This window comes from Scleropages formosus, chromosome 2 (genome assembly GCF_900964775.1).
Source record: "Scleropages formosus chromosome 2, fSclFor1.1, whole genome shotgun sequence".
NCBI classification, from domain to species: domain Eukaryota; kingdom Metazoa; phylum Chordata; class Actinopteri; order Osteoglossiformes; family Osteoglossidae; genus Scleropages; species Scleropages formosus.
In genome coordinates, this window is record NC_041807.1 from 40,507,908 (window position 1) to 40,531,321 (window position 23,414).

The following is a 23,414-nucleotide window of genomic DNA, read 5'->3' on the forward strand; positions in this document are numbered from 1 at the left end:
AAGGGTTGTGCTCACACACGTTGTGGTCAAGGGACACATTCGCACAGGAATAGTTGCAGAAGCTCACTCAACGAAGGGTGACGAGTGATCGGAGGTTCGCGGTCGCAGGGATGTCGGCTGACGTGTCCTCCGAACAGATGGGGGTCGGTTTGCGTTTTGGATGATTTTTGGGTGTTTGCAATAGCTAATTTTAATATTTCTCATCAAGCTGAAAATACCTTATTTTACATGCTCTGTTATGTTTCACAACCAATGAGCACACAGTGTGAAAAAAGAAGTGTGAAGTAGAATACCTTGCAACATGGGTTCAAATCCCACCTCCTGGTGTGGTACCCTTGATCAAGGTACTTACCCTGAAGTGATACAGTAAAAATTACCCTGCAGTATAAATAGATAAATCAGTGTAAGTGGCTCACCCTAGAAACCCCACATTGCAAGTGAACTTGGAGATCGGACTGACGCGTTTAGAGTCGCTCTATTTTTGTACCGTGTGCTGAGCGGAGGAACGGGGACCTGTGACAGACAGGTAAGGTTGTTCCACGCTGTACAACCTGCCTGCCTGCGTGCACATTTTCTTCTCTGTATGTTACTAACCCCCACTAACCGATGAGATCTGTATGTCCTGATTGGATAATGCCAATATTGGACTTTCCATACAGTTTTCTATTTTCGTACCATATCACTGCCTTATGTTATTTTCTTTGCAAAATTCCTGTAGAAACGCTCGAAAAAATGCTGCTCGAACCCGAAGCACCCCGCGGCCCCGGACTCCCCGACGCGCTCCGTCCCTGACAAGCGTGGTGCAGTTCGCCTCCCTGACACTAGGGGCGCATGCGCGCTGTTGCCTTTTGTCGACGTGCGATGTAAAGAGCGAAGAGCAACGTTGACGAGAGGAAATGCGTCATTTCCAATAGCCAGAGACCGGAAGTTTGACGTTTTTGGCGTTGTGCTGTTTCAGGAGCGGGTGTGTTGCTCGAGGTCTGTAACTGTTATTTCTGTTTTTGTTTGGTCGAACAGCATTCGTTAAGTGTGTTTGAGAAAAAAATTGTTAACGGTAGGGTAAAGATTATATATTTTAGTCATAAACCCTGCCAAGCTGTGGTTCTCGCTCGTGTTCGCTGATTGAGGCCCAGCACTGCGGCTGCCAGGACTCCAGACTCGTCATGATTGTAAATAATAATATTATCCAAGAAAATTCTTTACTGCTGATTTTTAGCAAGTTAAGCACTTTTGGATAATTTTAATCCGTTTTCTGTTTCTCAAGTGCTCTTTTTGATTCAAGACATATTTTTTTCTCTTCTTTGTTTGTCGATGCGATGGGTGGTATCAGACCAGTCGAGTAAATCGAGTAAATAGTGTAAAATGCAGTACTGATGGATATGTTTGGTAATTATGAGGGTATTGAGTAAATAAATAGTAAATGGTCGATAGGGTGATAGTGATAGTTGGTTCACTGTGATCTTTAGAATAAAATCCAGTGATTCGGTTTTTTAAAAACATTCAGATCAGTGTTCAGATTTATATTATATGAAATGTGTGTGTTGTGTCCATTGTGTAGAGTCGGAGTGCTGAGAAGTGTGTGTGTCTCAGGCTTACTGTGTGAACTAGTTCACCTATCAATTCTCTGTGTGTGTGTGTGTGTGTGTGTGTGTGAGATGTGTCCACATGGGTTACAGTCACAGTCAGCCCTGTGTCGCAAGAGTATAAAGTGTTTTCTCTCAAGAATGTTATAAATAACTTGACCTGGTGTCTTTCAGTATGTAAATATGAGAACAGTTCCCTAATTTTAAGTGATGCTCGTTGCCCTGGAAGTGTGTGATTTAGGGACCTCAATTGCTAGCTGGTGGCAGAACCACTGTAACCCCCCTCCTACTTTTAACAAAGCCATTTATCCATTCATTTAGCTGACACTTTACTTCAAAGCAGCTTACAATCATTTACCCATTTCTACAGCCTAGTAATCATTGTTGAAGCAATTTTAGGGTGAGTACCTTGCTCAATGGTACTGCATCCAGAGGTGGGAATCGAACCTGCGACCTTTCCACGTAAAGGCAGTAGCTCTAACCACTACACTACCAGCTGTCAGTGGTAGGCACTAAAGCAGGTGGTTAAGTGGTTAGTGGTTGGTGTGCAGTTGAAGCTCCTGGGTTTGAATCCCACTCCTGCTGTAGTGCCCTTCATATAGGTACTAAGAACCCAGCAGTATAAAAGGGTAAACTAATTAGTGTAAAACCTGCCATGTTGAGTCACTTAGGAGAAAGGCATCAGCTAAATGAATGCATGATAAGTCGTTTTAGGCCTTACTCCTGAAAACTGTGTCCAAACACTTGACCAAAGGTGTTCCATATGTTTGCAGCAGGGACATTCTGAGTGAGATTTGTCTGTCTGGGCATTTTTTTTTCCACACACACAGTTACACAGCGCTTCCCAGTAATTCTGTCTGCCTCTTTTGCTTTGTTTATAGGCATGTGGTGTTTGTGTGCTTTTGCCAGTGAGAATGTGAAAGGTTATACCAGGACATGGTAATGATATCAAACTGTACTGTTTTTATTAATCCTTACTTGCCCATCAGTATGATATCAAATTTTCTTCTTGCTGGCAGAATTTCTCTAAGCAGCTGAATTTAATGTTTACAAAACTATATTATAAATGACTGTGTTCAACTTTTCCCCCTTAGTCCACCCTTATTCCAGCCAGCGCAGATGGGGGACGAGAAGGACACGTGGAAGGTGAAGACGCTGGATGAGATTCTTCAAGAAAAGAAACGCAGGAAAGAGCTGGAAGAAAAGACAGACCCCAAGCGCCAAAAAACCGTAAGCTTCTCTTCTGTGGTCACGTTGAACGGTCCGGCTCCCTTCCACCCCGTAATTGTGGTGATTTTTTTTTTTTTTTTTAAAAGAGTCAGTACTTTGCTTTCTAGAGGGTACCTCTGGGTCTGTTGGACAGCAAGTGTTACCTTGCAGATATCACACATAATTGTGGTGTATTTCCACAAAAAATTTGACATTACAGTTTAACACGACAGCTTATTGTTTCCAACAGCAATGCAATGTAACATGTAGATATGTTTAAATATTGGTGCATCTGGATTTTAATTGGGGTAATTTTGTCTTTTATTTTTATTAGGGTAACTGATGAATTTTTGGCCTCTCCCCCTCTGAGACTAATAGTGTAACTGGCAATTCGCACACACGGTTTCTTTACCGCTCATCCATCCAGTGCTCTAGTTCACTGTCCCTTTCAGGGAATGCCAACCAGACATATTGTGTGTGTGGTGAGGCAGTGCTCCCTAGCCTGATGTGACATTGTCCTTCCAGGCTGATGACCGGGAAGCCAAGCGTGACACCCCAGAGGAAGGAGAGTTGCGGGACAACAGGATGGAAATAACAATCCGGAACTCTCCATACGTGCGCGAGGACTCCACGGAAGACAGGTATGGACCACATGGGGTTTGTCTATCCAGTGTTGTCTGTTGGCCCTGGACGATGTATCAAAGGTGTTTTTCTCTCTCGCTCACAGAGGGGAAGAGGACGAATCCCTGGCCATCAAACCCCCGCAGCAGATGGCGAGAAAAGACAAATCGCACCACAGGAAGGAGGAGAAGAGGAAGGACAAGAGGAGGCATCGCAGTCATTCTGCAGAAGGCGGTGAGTTGGAGTTCGACTTCCACTCATTGCTGAACACGGCCCCACATGGTGGTGCTCACAGAGGGGTACGTTGCATGTCGGGCTCGCAGGGAAGCACATGCGCTCAAAGGAGAAGGAGAAAGAGCGGGAGAATGAGCGACGCAAGCGGCAGCGTGAGGAGCAGGACAAGGCACGCCGAGATTGGGAGCGTCAGAAGCGACGGGAGCTGGCCCGGGCACACTCGCGCAGAGAGAGGTGACCACAGCTTCCCCCTCCCCCCATGGTGGGGCTGCACCTCCTTTCTCTCAGATGTGGGGCTCACCAGGGTTCTGCAGTTGTTGCATATGGGGGAAAAATGCCAAGTGGTTAGTGGTTCTGCACAATGCATGTTGATAATTTGCAATGAGTTACTGAGGTTTATTCCTCTCACACGTGTTTGTGTAAAGTTTCTCTCTGCAGCAAATAGCAGGCCTGTATTTCTATCAGTTGTGTAATGAACACACTGTTGACTGGAATAAGTGAAATGACACAAACTGCAATTAGTCTACTAAACGTGGATAACAGAGAGCGCTCCTGTACTGCCAGCCATGGGTTAAAAAGGGGTGAAAAAAAGCAGGGAGCTGTTAATAACAGTGGTGTCAGGAAGGTGTGTTTGTGTATGTGTGCGTGCGTGCGTGCGTGCGTGTGCGTGCATGCACACGTTCCCTGTTCTGTCCTGCTGATATTAACAATGCGGGGGCGGGCCTGGGCTGTGGGGCTTTTGAAAGACCCCCTGACAGGCGTCCCCCGTCTCCTCCTCCATCCGCGACGCGCAGGGACCGCTTAGAGCAGTTGGAGCGGCAGCGGGAGCGAGAACGCAAGCTCAGGGAGCAGCAGCAGAAAGAGCAGCGGGAGCTAAAGGAGCGCGAGCGCAGGGTTGAAGAGCGCCGCAAGGAACGCGAAGCACGCAGGGAAGGTGGGTCCCTATGAACTGTCCGAGTCCGCGGGCCATCGCCCTTGACATTCGGTGCCTGGTCCAGCTCACGTTCCTGTCTGCTCTCTCTCTTCACCCTGCAGCACCATCCCACCACCGGGGAGCGCTGGACGAATACAGTGAGAAGTCGAGACAAAGCCACCGCAGCCGAAGTCCCATCAGGCCTCTGCGTGAGCGGCCGGAGCATATGGACTCTCGCAGGCCAGGTGAGGTGGCCCGCTGGACAAGTAGAGTGCTGAAACAGGAAGGAAAGTGGGCACTTAGGTCACCCAGTAATGGTTTTCGGGAACGCACACGTTGTGGTCTTGATGGACAAATCATCCCGTAGCATTAACTGCGATATGAGCGATCAGTCCTGACGGTGTGTTTGGCTCCTGATATACGTCATCGGTGCTTCTCAGATTGACCTGTTGTGTTGTTTTCTCAGCAGTGAGGGAAGAGAAACCTGAGGACCGAGACCTTCTGTCGGACCTGCAGGATATCAGCGACAGCGAGAGGAAGACCAGCACAGCAGCATCATCCTCAGGTACTCTGCTACACACCAGGGGTGCACCTATCAGAGCCTCACACGAGGAAGGTGGTCTCAAGCCTTTCGGAGCTCAGCTGCTCTTCCCCATGCTACTTAGGGCGCTCTTTATATTGACATTTCTTCACTTGGCTCGCACTTTTTCTCCAAAGCACCTTACACTGCTTTACCCAATTATACAGCTGGTTAATTTTTGCTGGGTCAATTTAGATTAAGTACCTTGCTCAAGGACACTACACAAGGTGAATTTGAACCTGTGACCTTAGGCTTTGAAGGCAGCAGCTCTAACGATTATGCTGCCAGCTGTATGTGTTTTTGTATGTGTGTACGTAGCTGAGTGTGTAAGTGGTTTTTTTTTTTTTTTTTGTTTAGGATCTGGTTCAGGCTCTGAGGAGGAGGAGGAAGAGGATGAAGAAGAAGCAGAAGAGGAAGATGATGAGGAGGAGGAGTCGAGCAGCCACAGTGAAGGCGAAGAGGAAGAGTCTGCCTCCAACTCAGGTGGCTCTATGCAGAGTGCAGGTGAGTGAAATTCCGCCCACTGGCCGTCCAGAAGTTGGTCAGCAGTCAGTCCACGCTAAGGTATCCCTGACCAGGTTCTCCTCTTCCTCAGATGATGTGAGTGAGGAGGAGCATTCCGAAGAAAACTATGAGGATGATCGAGAGAACGGGAACCACGTTCCTGCTGGTAGGTTTGATCGCGGAGCCGTTGTCATCATGGAATTTACAAGTGACGTTTCAACACCGTAAGAAAAAGATTAGATTTTGTTTTGGAAAAGCCTTGAGGGTCTCTTACTTTACTATGGCTTCACTTTATTCCATCTATCCATCCCCTTTGTTCTTATCGCAAAAATTTTTTAGTCTCCCATAATTATATTTTAAATTAGCGAGCTAATGGTTAAAGAGCACAGAAATAAGAGGAGTGTGGGAGTGCTTCAGTGATAGTCACACCTACATGGTGTTTACAGCTCGTGTCTGGAGTTTTTTAGTATTGGTGATCAGTAATAAGATGAAAAATGTTCCACATGTAATGAGATGAATTGTCAACAGTGGTGTATTTTGATTTTCCATTAATTTTCATCTTGTTTTAGTTTTACTGTAGCTTGAACTTAGCAAAATATTAATTAAAAAGTCTTAAGTTTTATTGTAGTTCCGTCAATGATTTTTACAGAATCAGTCAAACCTAAGTGTCTGATTTTGTCTTGGTTTTGTGTACGTGCTCTCGCAGTACCCGAGTCCCGCTTTGACCACGACTCGGAGGAGAGCGTCGATGAAGAAGAGGTGGAGGACGGCGACGTCACGCCCCAGTCCCACTCGCGCTCCGCCACGCCTGAGGAGAACTACATCCCTGACTCGCCGCCCATCTCCCCTGTGGAACTGAAGAAAGAGCTGCCCAAGTACCTTCCTGCTTTCCAGGTACTGTGCGTGTGTGTTTTACTGTGTTTCACTTTACCTCATCTGCAAGTGAAGCAGTTCAGGAAGGCCTGCCTCTCTCTCATTCAGGGCTGTCGCAGTGTTGAGGAGTTCCAGTGCTTGAACCGCATCGAAGAAGGTACCTACGGGGTGGTCTACAGAGCCAAGGACAAGAAGACAGGTACATACTGCGCCCCATTGCTTTCTGACCACATTCCACACTAAGGGCAGCCGGTGGCGCAGCGATCAAGTGCTGTGCAACCAGCGGTCTGTGTTCTAGAGCAGGGCCCTGCTGTTGGACCCTGGAAGGAGCTGCTTGGCTGCAGTTTGTCATGCTGTGGGTGAATGGTAAATTTTGAATGGTAAAGTGTGAAAGTTTAAATGGAAAGGTGAACTACAGTGTGAGTAAACCATGTGTCAGACGTTCTCTCTCTCTCTCTCCCCCCCTCCCCCCTCCTGTCACTCTTTTCCAGATGAGATTGTGGCCCTCAAGAGGCTCAAAATGGAGAAGGAGAAAGAAGGGTTTCCCATAACTTCCCTGAGAGAAATCAACACCATTCTGAAGGCTCAGCACCCCAACATTGTCACTGTGAGGGTGAGTGACCGCTCTGACCTGGTCACTGATTCGCTGCTCTGTGTCACACACTCTGTCTGATTATTATTTTTAATACACAAACGAAGATTAACAGCAAATAGGTGTAGATGACCTCTGGTAGTCATATCAGCTGGGGGTTAGTTCCGTGACCACAGACTCAGTCCATTGCATTTTGCTGCCCACGTGTTTCACTGAACCCTTCTGTTCCACAGCTGACGAACTGTGTGAATTAAACGGCTGAATGAAAGGCTGTGAATTAACGTCTCCTGGTGAACAAGCTGAATGCGATGAGTTTCATTGGTCCTCCTCCTCTCCCTCTTTGTGTGTCAGGAGATCGTTGTCGGGAGCAACATGGACAAGATCTACATTGTCATGAACTACGTGGAGCATGACCTCAAGAGCCTCATGGAGACAATGAAACAACCCTTTCTGCCAGGTGCTCTTCTTTACCCTCTGTCAGTGTCCTTTTCTCCTGTCCGCATGGGGGGGGGGGTCACTGGGGGAATACAGTAGGTACATTATAGAACCTCTTCCCCTCACACTTATGCTCTTCCTTCTCGGTCCCTGATGACCTTCCTAACTGGGCTTCCTGGAAGAACTGATACTTCGCCTCAAGAGATGTTCTCCTCTGAGTGTGCACCCCCCCCCCCCCCCCCTTTTTTTTTTTCCTCCCTCATCCTGTGTGGAGACTGTCCTGCCCCCCTCTTTACCTCTCCTGTCTCTCCTTTTTTGGCCAAGGTGAGGTGAAGACCCTCATGATCCAGCTGCTGCGCGGAGTCCGTCACCTCCATGACAACTGGATCTTGCATCGAGACCTGAAGACTTCTAACCTGCTGCTCAGCCACAAAGGCATCCTGAAGGTGGCGTCTTTCACTCTGACATCATAGTTGTTTGGTTGCATGTTGGGTAACATGGTCAAGTAGTGCAGAGCTGTGTAAGAAACCGTATTTGGATCCCTCAGCCCTGTTAGCCATACGCTCTTGTCTCTCTGCAGGTGGGCGACTTTGGCCTCGCCCGTGAGTACGGCTCACCCCTCAAGCCCTACACCCCTGTGGTGGTGACGCTGTGGTACCGTGCCCCTGAGCTCCTCCTGGGTGCCAAGGTGAGACACTCAAACCCGACACACAGTAGACCGCAGCTCAGTGCCAGATGCCAGACACCTGAGACTGAACATGTGCTGAACACACCCCTCCCTGTGCGTGTGTTGCTTTATCTCCGCAGGAGTACTCCACGGCTGTGGACATGTGGTCTGTCGGCTGCATTTTCGGCGAGCTCTTGACCCAGAAGCCTCTCTTCCCCGGCAAGTCTGAGATCGACCAGATCAACAAGATCTTCAAGGTACAGACTGCACTGTGTCTCATCCCTCAGTTTGTCTGCTCCGGGCTTTAAGTGCCGTGTTGTTGTGTGAGCCGGTGGTCATGTGGAAGCGGTTAGGAGTCTGCAGCCAAGCCTCGAGGACAAACTTGAGGGCACGCTCTATTCATCCAGTTGCTGCTCTGCCCTCTTATTCCTTAAATGCAAAGCAAAAGTACCCGTGAGGTTTTCAGGGCAAAGTCCTGAAACCAGAGCTTGTTTAAGACTGAAGTTGAACATGTTCTGTTACACTCTTAAAGGTGAAAGAATACCTCCTGACAGCTTCGTTGAATGTCTTGCCTCTTAATGAATATTTAATGTAAATGAGATGGCATGTTGACGCAATGTAAGATGCAGTGTGTTACTGGACCCTCTGGACGGTTCCCAATGTGTGTGACGTGCAAGGCTGGCAGCAGGTAACATGGCAGGTCAGATGGTGCCTAGACCTGTGGTTGGACCTTCAGGAAAGTCGTAGACAAGAGACTAGATTAAGATGATGTGACAGGAGTCGTCTTGCCTTTTAGGCTTTTACTGCGCCAAGTTGCTCCACCATGAGGGTTGAATTGGTTTTTTTTTTTTTTTTCCTCCTCCGTTCCACCAGGACTTGGGCTCACCCAGCGAGAAGATCTGGCCTGGCTACAACGAACTGCCCGCTCTCAAGAAGATGTCCTTCACAGAGTACCCGTACAACAACCTGCGCAAGCGCTTCGGGGCCCTGCTCTCCGACCTGGGCTTTGACCTCATGAACAAGTGAGTGAGGCTCATGAGCAAGTGGGTGCTTATTCAGATGTTGTCTTTGGTATACTGCGGTGTGCAAGTGGGAGGGAAGTCACTGTCAGTGACCATCCCCAACACATTTAAACCTGGGCCAGCAGGTGACGTAGTGCCTTAGAGCTTTTACCTTGCAATTAAGGGGCCCACGTTTGAATCCTTGCTCAAGGTACCTTGCTCAAAATATACTTCCCCTGAATTCATATAGTAAAAGTGACCCTGCTGAGTAAGGAGCTCAGTGTAAGAACCTAACAGTGTGAGCATCAGGATCAGGAATATAGTGGCGAATGATATTTAACGAGGATGCTGGAGTTTGGTCCTTTGGTGCTGTTGTCTGAGGACTCTGGTGTTGTCAGCAGAAGCTGAGAACACCTACGTGTGTGAGTGTGCGTGCTTTTGACGTATGACCTTTGAGCCTCCTGAGAGTCAGAGGTTATCACCTTGTAGATTTTTTTTCTTTTAAATTCATTAAAAAAAAGAAAAAAAAAAAGATCAGTTTCTTTGTGTGGGGAAAAGCGAAAGTGGTGTTGAGGTCGGTGTCGGGAGCGAGGGGTCCTTAACGTAACCTTTCCGTACCCATCTGGGCCTCGTTCCCTGTCTTGTGGGCTGTAAGTGTGCAGAGGAGCTGCGAACCCTCGGTCCCGTGGTTTCTGCTATTTATCTACACTGGGATGTTGTGTAAAGAGGTGACGCCAAACCCGGAAATATTTTTGTTACTGTGGGGTGATGTTACAGTGACTCGGCGAACGGTACTGCGCTCCAAAAGGTCGACCGCCAGCCTGAGCCCCGGTGTCACACAAACAGCGCTATCCCTGCAAACATCACACCCTGCTGTGTCCAGAGAGCCACAACTGTGCCTTTCTCTACCTGCACTCTGGTCTTCTGCTCGCTGGGGGAGTCCTGCTGTTGCCCTGCAAATAAAGGGTTGTGGGTTCAAGTCCATGGTGCTCAAGGTCTGCGAATTCAGCGAGTGAAGTGTCTCACCGATTTCCACCCCCCCCATTCTGTGATCATCCAGCTGTTTTTCTGTGTAAGCAGTTTTGACTACAGCATCCAGGTGCATATATGAATCATTTTTGTCCCTTTAACTTTTTTGTTCTGTTTACTTGTGGTGAATTGCGTTTCTGAGTGAGACCCAAAGGATAACCGGGGGTGGTAATCACCGGACCACACACCACTGATGTGCATGTTGTAAACATTCCTGCTGTCTTCTGGCTTCGTCAGACGGTTTAACACCAAGAGGAGAGCTGTATCCCTCATAGCTTACAGCACAGCAGGAACTTGAACCCAGATCCTTGCTGAACGACAGAAGGCTGTTTACTAATGTTCCTTATAGGCCCTATGGCTTCAGTAATTTTGTCAAGGATAAGATTTGTGAGGCTCTCTTTTGTGTCCTATTCAGGAATAGATGTTGGGTGTATTAATGCCTGCTCCTCTCCAGGTTCCTCACCTACTGCCCCAGCAAACGCATCTCAGCCGAGGAGGCGCTAAAGCACGAGTATTTCCGCGAGACGCCGCTGCCCATTGAGCCATCCATGTTTCCCACGTGGCCGGCCAAAAGCGAGCAGCAGCGGGTGAAGCGAGGAACGAGCCCGAAGCCCCCAGAAGGCGGCTTGGGCTACAGCCAGCTGGTGAGGCTTGCTTCCCTTGTATATAAGGGGTTAAACAGCAATGTAGAGCAGGAGCACATAGACAGCGGGTGAATGAGCGGTGTGAGGAAACCAGGGCACTGGATCTGTACATAGTTTTTTCCTTCTGTTTCCTAGTATAAACTTCCAGAAAATTCACTTTAAATGTTTATAAACCAAGACTAAAATGTGAGCGAGAAGAGTCTGAATGCATGATTTTATTCTTTGTTCCAGGGAGATGACGACTTGAAAGAGACGGGCTTTCATCTGACCACCACCAACCAGGGGGCATCTGCAGCTGGACCTGGGTTCAGCCTCAAGTTCTGATGCGGCGTGTAGGATACAGACCGATGTGTCTCTGTGACTTCATGGCTGATCGCGGTTGTTTTGGATGGGAACAATACTCATGAGGACAGAAGCCAATCAGATGAAGCCATGCAAATGAAGAGAACCGCATAGCTCGCTGGGAAACGTCCGAGAACATGAGACAATGGTCCGGGAAGTTTTCTGGGATGCAGCCAGAACACGAGGGGTCGTCACCTTTCTGGGTAGTACCTCCCCACAGGAAGTCCTGGCTAGAAGTTTTTTCTTCCACTGTTATGCGAGTTGGTCAGACCTTCAGTCTGCATTTTAAGCAGCTTTCTCCCGCACCTGAGTGGTGTCCTCTGCAAACTTTTGACAAGAGCAAGACGTACAGCGTTAGGCTTAGCCGGCGTCCAGTTCAGGTTTTTATCAGCACTGGATGAAGAAAAATCCAGAATTGAGCAAACTTTGTTCGTGTTGGCTGACAAATAGACACGGGAAATGTTCTGAAAAATATATATTTGGTCTACACTTGAGGATTGATTGTAAATGTTTTTGTTTTTTGCCCCCTCCCCATGTACCTTGGAGTTGCCTTCTTTCCAGTGCAGTTTAAATTTGCAGGCTGTTGTTCCGTTTGCTGTTTTGTTTTTTTTATTTTGTGCGAGGTTAATAGTGAAACTCTTGAGGAGAAGCGATGGGATCTGGAACGAGAGTCAGAATTCCGTCCCTAAGTGGATCTCAAGGCAGTCGTCCAGAAGAGTGATGTCAGCCCTCTCTCTGCACACGCAGTCCAGACACGCTGGGCTCTTGAAAAACGGCAGTCTGTCGTCTGTTTCCTCTGTTCAGACCAGTTTTAACCAAAACAGCTGGATTTCAGGGGAGGAAAGTGACATTGTACAGTTACATCTACTCTGGAGGCTGTACTGTAGGAACACTGGGATAAACAAGGTCCTTTAGCTGGTTTGCTGCTTATATTAAACTATCCTTGTCTGCCAGTTTTAACTTTGAATTAGCAATGTCTGAACTGGCGTCTGAGGATGCATACAAGTTATGGGGCATCAGTTTTGTTTTTTGTTTTTTTTTTATTTTTTTATATCCATTAAGAAGCAAAAGGCCTCTAAACATAAGCCAACATTTTCCAGGCACTTTTCCAAGTAAATAGCTTCAGTCTGTAATGTTTAGGCTTCAAAATGCTTCTGTGTCATTTCAGATGACAGTGTTTTAAAATACATGTCTGATTTTTTTTGTTGATCACAGTTCTGTTTTAGTGAGGAATGACAACTTGAAGCTTTTTTTTTTTTTGTAGTAGTTCTCTTGCATTGCATTGCTTAACATTAATGTTACAATGATTTTCCCCTCTTCCAAATAGATTTTGAAAATTGATTAGTCCTGTTTTTGCACTCAGGAAAAGTCAGTCTTTTGGAATCAATCTACTTTTAATAAATCCTGACTAGAAAAGGCAAAAATGCTGCTTTTCAAGCCGTCACCACAGAGACAACATTTATGACTGACTGAAGTCGGACAGCTGGAAAGTTTTTATTTATTAAAATGCCTTTAAAAAAAGAGCACACAGGTTGACTTGGGAACTTAAACGGTGGTTCAGATTTGGTTCTCGAATATGTGCGCAGCTGAGTGAGGCTGCCCTCTGACCTAAGGGCCCAGGGGTCTCCGCGTGCCTGTCTGTGCGCTCGGTGGCCTTTCGGCACCAGGGGCATCAGAATCGTACCCGTACCCTCCAGGAATAGTTGGTCAGCACCTTCTTGTTCTTCCTCACCACACACGTGTAGAGGCCTTCGTTGATGGCATTGGCCACGACGCTGATGTGGTCGTTCCTGAGGGAGATGTACCCCGGGTGCGAGAATTCCAGGAGCTCGCCGTCTTTGTACCAGCTGTGAAAAGGCAGGGGATGAGCTTAACTCAGAGGGTATACTGTACCTTTAACTTCTGTGCTACCTAAAGTTTCCTTGTTCAACTCCCACATTTGTTTAAACAATTACTCAATTATTGTAATAAAATACTCCTCTATTTATTAACATATTAGCATAAGAAACACTATATTGCAGGCAGTGGGAGCTTTCCAGGAGTGTGACGAACACCTTGATCCCTGGTGCCACACTTTTCTGGAAAGGTGTCTGGCAGTGTGTAAAGTAGCTGGCTGCAGATAGGGGTGCATGCAGCAGCAGCATGAGGTCCTTGCCTCCATTCCTTCCTGGTTCATAGGGAGGTGGGTTTGTGTAATGGGTTGGCCAGTACATATGGGGTTAAGGAGGCGGGGGGGGGGGGACATTTTTGGTTGCATAAGTTGGGTGAGTGTGAGAGCTGATCTCAGTGGGGCTACGGGATACTCACTAAACTCTACCCTTCTTTGCAGCAATCTTCTTCCCGCAGTGGAAGGTGAGCTTCCGGCCCTCGGCTACTAGCTTGTGTTTGGTCCTGCGGGGGATGGGCGTTGGGGCCACCGTTGGGAAAGGGAACTCTGAGGAGAAGAAGGCGGGGGGCTCACTGCTCAGCCTATGAAGCCAATCAGTTTCTAATCTGTACTATTAAATCACGTACAATTGGTAGTGTAGTGAGCCGCCTCTGCCGGGGTGGTGGTGGCACCGCTGCCAACGGCAGGTCCTGAAGAGAGGTCTTGTGGGAACAGACTTTATAACAAACAACCCATGCTAAACAGACACAAAAATATTCACTGAAAAACAACAGGAAATACAAGTCAACGTTGCACAAAATAGATGGCAGGCAGCAATGCATTGTGGGAGGACCCTCATTCGCCATCACTGCTACAGTGTGCAGTATTGTATATTGTTACCCTGAAAGAAGCTGTTTGTGCCCGAAATCCTGCAAATGTTGCTGAGCTAAGGCGGACCTGCTTGGAGGAGCAGGACAGAATTCCTCCACGGAAACGTAAGCCCCTGGTCAACAGCTACAGGAAGTGTTTTGTTGCAGTCATTGCAGCTAAAGGTGACAAAAGCAGTTACTGTGATGGTTACTTTTTCACACCTATCACTGCACGTTTCATTGTTTTCCAGAGCAAGAAATAGTTTATTAAAAAAAATACTAGTCTAACTTGTTGCCTTTCAGGCTTCATTTATATACATGAACTACTGACAAAAATGTGACCAATGTCAAAAAGCTGCAAAAACAATTGAAACTGCACAAATACTTTTTCACTACTTCATTTTAAAATATTTCCATTTGTTGCCCGAACACATCCAAAACATACTGTACTATTAAATTGTTTGCTGTTGTTTCTCCAGATATGACCAGCCGTGCCTCGTGACCGCAAGCTGAAACGTTGGACCAAGACCAACGCTGTTACCGCTCACAATGGAATTTTCCATGGCAACGCAACTTTTCCCAATCAGCAATGAGAAACAGATTATGAGCGAGGGAGCTCTCCTCCCACCGCCTTTTTCCACTCTCTCCTGGAACTGGGAGTCCGAACCCACAACAATGGTTGAGCGGCGCAGTCGTGACCAGTGAGCCTGCGAGAAAATCCTTCCCTGGTGGTGCGTTCTGCTGAGGTTTATTGCACCACTTAGTTCACTAGAGCTCAAAAAATTCTGGCCCCCACAGAGACGCCTCTTTGTATTCCTCCGACGACGCCGCGGAAAGCTCGCTAGGCTTTTCTGGGCCCGGTCGTAGTCACCCAAAGTGGTGTGGGCGGAAGCCATTAGCGCGTGTCCCGCAGCTCAGTCATCGCATGCTGCTAAGCGAAGCCTCGTGTCGGGCCAGAAGGGACCACAGCAGATGTGTGCAGCCTGGGGGATCTTACCGTAGCAGAAATCGCAGCTGGACGGGCAGTGCTTCTGCATGAGCTTCCGCTGGCTGTCGCAGTAGCCTTTCCGGGCCCAGGAGGAGCAGATAAACAGTCTGTCCAAACATCCTGCAAGACGAGATGTGAAGTCGGACAGAGCGGCAGCTGCGGGAACCTGCGTTACTCCAGCTGTGGAGACCTTAACGTACCGTAGAGTCTGTGCAGGCCCCACAACTCGTCCTGCGTGATAAGCTTGCGTCCCGTCAGCGTGGCGTTCACGTGCATGATGGCCTCGGGGTTCTGCGAGTGCATCAGGCCCAGGACGTGGCCGATCTCGTGGGCCGCCACGTGGACCAGGTCCGTGAGCCACACGCCTGGGCGCAGGGGCTTCGTGAATCAGTGTTGAGGAACAAACCGAGCCCAGGGGGCCACCGCGCACAACTGGAGGACCTACCCTTCTTCCAGCTGAAGCGCATGTTTCCCAGAATCCAGTACTCGTCGTCGTCAAAGTGGATCTCGCCATGCGGGGGAAAGAAAGCGTGGGCCAGCTCTCCAGTGATTCCATCGAAACAGTGATGCAAGTAGGACTGTAGGCAGTCGGTGTGATTGATGGGGTAGAACCCTGGGAGATGGGAGAAAGGAGGACAGAGCGAGAAGGAGCTCTTTCAGTTCCGAAGGGAATCATTCTTTACGTACGCCCAGCCGCCACGTTCTGTTTTTGTATCATGGGCTCCGAAGAACCGCTGGAACTCAAACCGACAGACTGGTACGTAGTGTCTCTTGTCCCCCAGAGTCCCCTGGACATGGTGATAAAGAATAAAATCACTGCATCTCGCTCCAGGATGTTCTTTTTTCGTCACGCCGCAGAGAGAGGGGTCCCCACCTATTTTGATGTCGGCCTCCTCGTGGGCAGGCACCTCCCGGAAGGTGAAGGGAGACACGTCGCTCCACATGCGGAAGGCCTTGGAGAAGGCTCGGCGCGTGTCGCTCACGTTCATCAGGTTCCTGGGGAATGACAGCAGCCTTCCGGGGGGAGAACAAGGAGAAGCTAAAGAGACACCGACAGCTACAGCGGTGCCGAAACTCATGGAATCCCAATAAGGGAAAACTCTGGAAAATGCACCATGGCCCGAAATATTAACTCTTTTACTTGTTTGAAAGTAACTCTTTAAGGAGTGGAATTTGACTCGTGTTTGGTCTGCACAGTTTATTTCACTATTAGTATTAAAGAATCTTTGTTTTTCATTCAGAACTTAATGCATCCTTTTAAATGAGAAAATAAAAAGAAATGGCACTGACAAAATTGACACCCCAGATTGAATACTCGGTAGCACAGCCTTTGGTCAAAATGACTGCAGTGAAATGCTACCTGTAGCCATCGATGAGCCTCCTCGCTCATTTCTCTTTTTTAAGAGGAAATTGTGAGTTGTTTGCAGAAATGTGCAGGATGCCAATATTTAGCTGTGACTCTACAAAGATTACTGTAAGGAGCTGGAGGTGGGGAAGGGAAAGAATTTGAGAAGAGGAAAGGAGACCCCGCAGAGAGCAGTGAAGGGGAAATGGAGGGCGGAGACGCCGCGGTCGGCCAGGCCACGTCTCCTACTTGTAGGTGAGCTTGAACTTGTCCCACTTCAGCTTCTCCGGCGTCAGCGTGTAGCGCTTGTTCCGGGACAGCTTGAGCACCCGGGAGTGCAGTATCTTACCAATCCCGATCACCAAGACGCCGGTGGGGTGCGCTTCTTCCTTGGACAAAATAAAACCCAGATGAGTCTGGATGTCCTCAGCAAGGGCTCTTAGAGAAAAAGTTACCCATCCAATAGTGTCCTCATCCATGACGAGGGCTGAAACGTGGAATTTAATGACGGGAGCAACGTGCAACACGTTGGACGAGGTGTACGTCTACATGCTCCTGAGCCGCTCGATCTGTCGTGCTTCAAGGAGATCTAGGAACTGGAGAGGTGACCACTGCTAAATCAGTAAAGAGTTGAAGCAATAAAGAAACCAGGCCCATAAATTTGAGACCAAACCGTGTCTGGTGATATGTCAAGCAGCAGAGATCGTTTACTCAAATAAATGAGAAAATACGTAAAGCAAGAGGAGATGAACTGCACTGCAGCCAGGTAGCAGAGGTCGTGGCATCCAGATTCCGAAAAACAGCTTAAGGTTTTCAGTTCCCAACTTCCCGACTAAAGCAGTCCTCTTGAAAACAAAAAATGAAGCTTATTCTTGGTAGGAAATGTGGGGCTCTCTTATGGGCCAAGAGCAAAGAAGCTCAGTAGAAAAGCAAGGGGCCCCAAACTGAACTGCACATCTCAGGTTTGCGTGCAAAATGTTTTATTTCCTTGACCCGACCCGACGCGGTGCTGGATGACTCCTCCCTAAATCACAAACGGCTCATGACCCCCTGCCCCCAAAAACAGCATGCGTTGCCATGGTGATGAGCCTTGACTGAACTACAGGAGGAGCGAGAATTTGTTTAGGAATCATCCAAAATGATGTTCTGGCTTTCTGTTCCATTTCGGACTCCCCACTTCCCCCACGTAGCAGAAATGAGCAGAGGAAGGGAACATAAAGCAAATTCCACACAGAAAGGCATTTCATCATTAATGGCTCGTTGCTTTTTTAATATCCAGTTCATGTGTTGCGTGTGGAATAGTAAAAGAACAGACTGGTCTGTTGGAAAAGGCTTGTCTATCCTTTAAGCATGAAACATCTTGCACATGTACTTTTTTCTCTTGTGTTTCCATAAGTCCATTAGAATTCCTCGCAGCATTCCACACGTTTTAAACTCTAAGAACTTTATTAATTGTAATTAGATTAAACTCTGCACATTTGAGAGTCGTGTCGCTTGGATTAAACATTGCGTCTTTTGGGTCTGGACTTTGACCAGGCACCTCCAAAATGTATCCTCAGTCATTCTGGTGTTGACTTGCTTTTGTTTTCCATCACTGTCTTGCTGCGCAACCCAACTATGCTTCAGCTTCAGCTCAAGGACAGATGACCAGAGATTCTCCTTTCGAGTTTTCCAATACAGAGCAAAACTCATGGTTCGTTTAATTTTGGAAAGCTGTCCAGATCCTCAGGGAGCAAAGCGTCCCCGTAGCATCACACTACCACCACCACTTTTGACTGTTGGTATGATGTTCTTACTATGTTTCTTTATGCAACATAACTGGAGCCATGTCGTCCAAACATTCCCACTGTTGATGGATTTGCACGTAGCATGTTCTCCAGTGCCGTGGAGTCGGAGTCAGAGTCAAAGGTTTTGTGTACCAACTCCACAGCCCAAAAGACTTGTGGGCCATCCAGGTACTTCTGGGAAAATGAGAGACCAACATTTATGTTCTTCTCGGTTAGCAGTAGTTTCTGCCTTGCCACTCTCCCATGAAGCCCATTTTTGCACAGTGTCTTTCTCACCGTGGCGTCATGAACAATGACTTTAGCTGAGGGAGGAGTAGCCAGCAGTTCTTCGGATGCTTTTTGAGGATCCTTTGGGTGTTATTTGTTCACTTATGTTAGGTGTAGGGTTTCTAATTTTTATGGCATATTTTATTTATTTTGCACTATTTTAAAAATTAACAGCACTGATTGCACTTTTAAGTAGTCACCTATAAATGACTACGTGTGGGTTGTTTGTATTTTCTTATTTTTTATTTATCTATTCTATTAATTGACTTTAGTGTAGATTTAGTTTTGTTGTGTGATGCATGTTGTGTTTTAACTCTGTATATGTACTTTATCATTCACCTACTCCACTAAAACAACAATAGGGGAGACGTGTTGCGAAAAGGGAAACACCCAAAAATGGTAGGTAAGGTGTATGGTAACACCCTGGGAACAGGCCAGGGGACCGCATTTACCGGGTAAGTTTTCCTTTAATTATTTATTAAGTATAATTTTAAGCCTTGGGGTATGTCCTTTGGTGTTTTAAAGGTTTTGCCATGCGGTTCTTATATTAGTTGATCCTATTGATTTTAGTATTTATTTTAAATTTTATTGTTTGCATGGCAGCTTTTAGGATTAATTTATTGAATAAAGATTTTACTTATTGGAAATGATGAATGGAGAAATTTATTTCTGTCGAGTAAGACAGCGTGCGGAGCCAGACACCTTTGGGTGGGTTGGTGATCCATTCTGATCCGTAGAAGAGAAAGAAAAAAGTGTCCTTTATCTAATATTGGATTTTGGCTGAAGACCTGAATACTTTCAATGTCGAAAATTTGCATTAATAGAGGAAGTCGGGACACTTTTTTTTTTTTTTTGCAGCGCTCTTACGGTGATGAGGACTTTCCAGTCCCCTCATCAGCTGCTCTTGGAAAACTCAGAAAAATGCAGGAAACTAAGGAAAAGAGACTCACTTGGGGGCCACTGTCTGGTGATCCACCTGAGGATGTACCTGAAGATATGGTGTCCTCTAGCCCTACCAGCTCACTGTCAAAAAAAGTGCTTGTAGCAGTGTGGGGTCTTTGAGTGAGTGAGTGAATGAATGAATGAATGTTCAGATAACTAGTTCAGTAACAGATTGAAAACTTCACAAGCTTCAAAAGCTGATAAACATAAGGCTGAAATTCTGTGAAAGTCAGATAGGTTGTTACCTATTTTTTGGAGAAATAGCTACATCTGGCTTTGGAGCTGGCAATTTCTGGGTCACGTTGGACTTGCTAAGATCACTCCCGGTCTGCTGGGCACGACTACGCTACGCTGCAGTGTCTGTACGCTGGTTGTGTTCCTTTAATAAAACCTAAAGGCGAGACATAATGTCTGCGGCAAATTCTTTAAAATTACCCGGCCGCACTCCGGTTTCTGTGAGCAGCTCCGGTCTCCAGGGATTCCAGTCACACAGCTGGAAAAACAACACCCAAAAAATCAGGAGCGCACAATCTGAGAGACACTGATTGCCTCTTAAGCACAAATAACCACTTTAAACCTTCACCTCTGTCATCTTCCTTAGACCTCTTATTGTTTGCGTATGGGCTACATGAGACAACTTATCTTTTTTCTCCTAAATTAATTTGTACCTCATCAGGTCTGCTGCAGAGGAAACGGATATCGTCAAGATCCGACTTCCTCTGTCCCTCACAGCTGCTGAATCCCTTCCACATAGAAGAAGGATCTTGAGCCCATCTCTTTCAGACCTGCTTCTCTCCTTATATCCTGATGGCTCCATAAATGAGCCCCACACCATCTGCTATGATTATCTATGTATTTGCACTTGAATGTCACTTCTATAGGAAATACTGGAGGGAAGCGAACCGGCAACATGGCGGTATCGGACAGACGCTACACGTCGATAATCTTGTGTCGGTGTCGAACGCTCTTCATCTGTTGTTAAGGGGACTTTTATTGACTGAGTACATTTGTTTTGAAAAGAAACGTCTGCCAGCTGCGTAAATGTAGGATTATCCTCAAAACGGTGATGTGCTTCATGCTTGTTGGGATCCCGTGATCCACAGTCCAAATGCATCAGGATGAGCTGAGCTGCTCCATGGATGATGATGCCAGCACACAGACACACACATCACCTTCGAGGAGCTCCTGGAAAATGAACTCGTCTTCTCCGGCCCGATGCAGGCAGCCGGTGGGAGGATGGGGGAAGGGAGGGGGAGGGTTGCAGGGGAAGTGCCCAGAAGATGAGAAAACGTACGGTGCAGAAGCGACCCAAGGTGCACGACTGCTCAACGGACGTGGGTACGGAGTGGGCGTGGACCTCCTCGCTTTATCGCTCCACCAGACAAGGCTGATACTGACCATGAGGGGCTTTGGTATCCATCCTGCAGAGCACCACATTTATGACAAATCTCACCGTCCTCTGCAGAAACAGGGAGCCAGCAATGCTTCAACACCATCTTTCTATGAAATTCATCAAATAAGAATTACAGACAAAGCATTAAAGAACGATCAATTAAAATAATGGCGCATTTTGAGCAGGTCCTCAACGGACACTTCACAAATCTCAATATGACCGTATGAGGGGAAAGCGCTGTATATATCGAGAGCATTCCTGAGATGTTTCCCTTTTTTTTCTCCTCAATCTTCTGGGAAGCAGAAGTGCTCTGCCAGATGCTGAGGTTGAAACGCATTCTCTGGCCCCACAGCCAACGGGCAGCGATCCCGTTCCCCCGCTGGCGAAGTCGGAGGGTGAGTAATTCACACACAGCGGTGTTGGACGGGCCTCCTTAGCCGGGCTCCGCACCGCTGACGCGGAGCAGCGCCTGTCTGCAGGTGATCCAGGAACTTCTCCTGGGGGATGGAGGAAAGGGGGGAGGGGAAGGATCCCTTCTTCCCAGGAAAGGGGAGGAGAGGGTCCAGGAAGGAGGGTTAGGGCGGGAAGGCCGGTATCGACCCGTTCGACGTCGGTGGGTTGGAGGAAACACTTGAGAGATCGCTTCCCTCCGTGAGGAGGTCGAGGTGGACGAGTTGGACATCCTATTTGCTCATTTCATAATTCCTGCACTCAGAGCTCAAATTATTATTCTTGTTTTTTTTGCCTCTGCCAGTTTGTTGGGTCCAGCCAAGGAAAGACTCCGATCTTGTTCGCTGCGCTCCTCAGAGACGCCGATATCTGCGGGTCGAGAAGCGCCCAGAAACTTCGGTCACCTTTGTTATCATGCAGATGTTTTTACAGCTGTTCTTCAGCTCCTGCCTCTTCTTGAGGCCCACGGTCACAGCCTCCCTCCCTGTTAGTGTCACTGGGGAAAATACCGGGCAATGCCCCATTTATTATCATTATTATTATTATTATTATTATTATTATTATTATTATTATTATGTGGCTTTGACTTTCAGTGTAAGTGAATTGAGCTGAGAAAAAAAAATCACTTTTGTGACTAAAACTGGGGGTAAAATTAATTTACTGGCAGGAGCACTGCGTTACAATTCCTGTTTCCTCCCTCATCACCCTTTTCTTACCCGCCTTTCATTACCATCATCACTTTGTGCACTTTTCTCAATCAAAGTCTCGCTGTTCATTTGGCTTTTCTGGAAAATTTGAGCCGCTCGCCATAACGACACACGAAAGGCTGAAACGTGCGGAATGAACTCCTTCGGGCCTCACTTTTAATATCCAGGCCTTTTCTCCTGGTTTCACTGCCAAGTAGAGCAAAGGACTGAAGTGTCTTTATTATTATATGCTGTATAAATTTTTAAAATAATTTTATTCTAATAAATTATATTAAACATAACATATTTCATAATGTTAATTTATCATTAAAAATGCAATTGAATAAATGCGTAATAACTTAACACTATGAAATATAACAGTGTCATATTATTTAATATGATTTATTATAACAAACGCTCAGAATGTGACTAAGACTTGAACACTTTGCGCACAACTAGAAGACAGAGCAGCCCTGAAAGGGGCCATAAATGAGAGGAAGTGTAACTGACTATATGGTGGTGTTGGTGAGCAGGAGAGGCTCCGGACCAGCGCGACCCCGAGGGACACTCTGTGTGTGTGTGTGTGTGTGTGTGTCAGACGAAAGGAGGGCTCGGCGACACACACACCGATCGATCCATCCATCCGGACACGAGCTCCGCTTTGCGTCCAATCGAGCGGCACCGACGCCGTTGAGCTCTGCTGCTCCGAAGGCTGTAGGTTCGAATCCCGCCCCCTGCCCTGCTTCCCTTATGCAGGATTACTGCGGTATGGTAAAATTACCCTGCTGCACAAACGGGTGAGTCGCTTTAAGGGGCAGCGCAGCGAAGGGGACGGATTTGAGTGAAAAGTAACAGGAGACAAAATAAAAAGAAAAGAAAGAAAAAAAAAGCAGGAACCGCGTTCAGGTCCGAGAGACGCCGGACCGCGACGTCGGGGTGACAACAACGTGCGCGCGATTCATTGTCCCCTTCCCTTCGCTCGTTCCCACGCGACCCTGCAGCACCGCCTCGGCCCCCCGCTCGCTCGCCCGCCCGGCCGGCACTGTTTTCACCGTGTTTTCACCGCGTTTTGGGCGCCGCGCTCCGGCTCGCTTCGGCGCCGTGAAAAAGGCGGGCATCGCGCGACCCCCAGCCTACCTCGGGGGTCCAGGTGGGCATCGCGGCGCTCTCGTGCATCCCCGCCAGCAGCAGCAGGCACGCGGCGCCGAGCGCGAGCGCGCGCGCGCTCCACCGCGCCGCCGCCGCTCGGTCCGCCTGCCGGCGCTCCATGGGCGCAGCTCTCGGTCCGGACGCGCTCCTCGTCGCGCGGGTGGTGGTGTGGGGGGGTGGGGGGTGGGAGTGGGCTGGTGGGATGGCGGGGGGGGGCGGGGGAGAAACACCGCCCAGTGCACTTGCGCGCGCCCGCGCCGGCCCGCGGTGCTCCGAGCTCCTTCCTTGTCCCCGGGTTCAAGGCAGCGGATGCCGCGGCAGAAGCTCCAGAAAAGCCCCCCTCTGCGAGGCGGCTGCGGAGCCCGAGCCCGAGCGCGTCCCCGTCCGCGCGTCCCCGTCCGGCCCCGGGCTGCGGCGCTCCTCCGGTATCATGTTACGAGCAGG

At 48.1% G+C, this 23,414-nt stretch overlaps 2 protein-coding genes across 8 annotated transcripts; one reads left to right on the forward strand and one right to left on the reverse strand.

Annotated features, from left to right (window-relative positions):
* The first annotated feature begins 911 nt into the window (after positions 1–911).
* On the forward strand, positions 912–11,812 carry cdk11b (cyclin dependent kinase 11B). Of its 7 annotated transcripts, none has more exons than XM_018746661.2 (20): positions 912–978; positions 2,678–2,813; positions 3,318–3,433; positions 3,520–3,647; positions 3,737–3,881; positions 4,394–4,581; positions 4,683–4,805; positions 5,027–5,125; positions 5,498–5,644; positions 5,736–5,810; positions 6,351–6,538; positions 6,626–6,716; positions 7,009–7,130; positions 7,461–7,566; positions 7,863–7,990; positions 8,125–8,232; positions 8,352–8,468; positions 9,085–9,233; positions 10,696–10,885; positions 11,117–11,812. In XM_018746661.2, exons 2-20 carry the CDS (start codon positions 2,703–2,705, stop codon positions 11,207–11,209), a joined length of 2,424 nt encoding a protein of 807 aa, XP_018602177.1. In that variant the 5' UTR covers positions 912–978; positions 2,678–2,702; the 3' UTR covers positions 11,210–11,812. The 7 variants fall into 7 exon arrangements, with proteins under 7 accessions (XP_018602177.1, XP_018602179.1, XP_018602178.1 ...); XM_018746663.2 differs by having other exon boundaries at positions 7,869–7,990; XM_018746662.2 differs by having other exon boundaries at positions 5,030–5,125.
* A 301-nt stretch (positions 11,813–12,113) lies between these two features.
* On the reverse strand, positions 12,114–23,123 carry mmp23ba (matrix metallopeptidase 23ba). The gene is made up of 8 exons (XM_029246721.1): positions 22,959–23,123; positions 16,546–16,685; positions 15,826–15,965; positions 15,397–15,564; positions 15,152–15,316; positions 14,961–15,071; positions 13,535–13,661; positions 12,114–13,074 (listed from the first exon to the last, which is right to left on the reverse strand). The coding sequence occupies exons 1-8, from the start codon at positions 23,088–23,090 to the stop codon at positions 12,900–12,902; spliced, it is 1,158 nt and encodes a 385-aa protein (XP_029102554.1). The 5' UTR covers positions 23,091–23,123; the 3' UTR covers positions 12,114–12,899.
* Positions 23,124–23,414: the final 291 nt, after the last annotated feature.

Bases quoted from the DNA above. Each gene is read 5' to 3' on its own strand.
- cdk11b (XM_018746661.2), top strand. From the start codon at position 2,703: ATGGGGGACGAGAAGGACACGTGGAAGGTGAAGACGCTGGATGAGATT. The intron at 2,814-3,317 runs GTAAGCTTCTCT...TTGTCCTTCCAG, and splicing joins ACCCCAAGCGCCAAAAAACC to GCTGATGACCGGGAAGCCAA. The intron at 7,567-7,862 runs GTGCTCTTCTTT...TCTCCTTTTTTG, and splicing joins GAAACAACCCTTTCTGCCAG to GCCAAGGTGAGGTGAAGACC.
- mmp23ba (XM_029246721.1), bottom strand. From the start codon at position 23,090: ATGGAGCGCCGGCAGGCGGACCGAGCGGCGGCGGCGCGGTGGAGCGCG. The intron at 16,686-22,958 runs GTAGGCTGGGGG...ATTTTGTCCAAG, and splicing joins TGCCCACCTGGACCCCCGAG to GAAGAAGCGCACCCCACCGG. The intron at 15,565-15,825 runs GTGGGGACCCCT...CCCATCTCCCAG, and splicing joins GGAGGCCGACATCAAAATAG to GGTTCTACCCCATCAATCAC.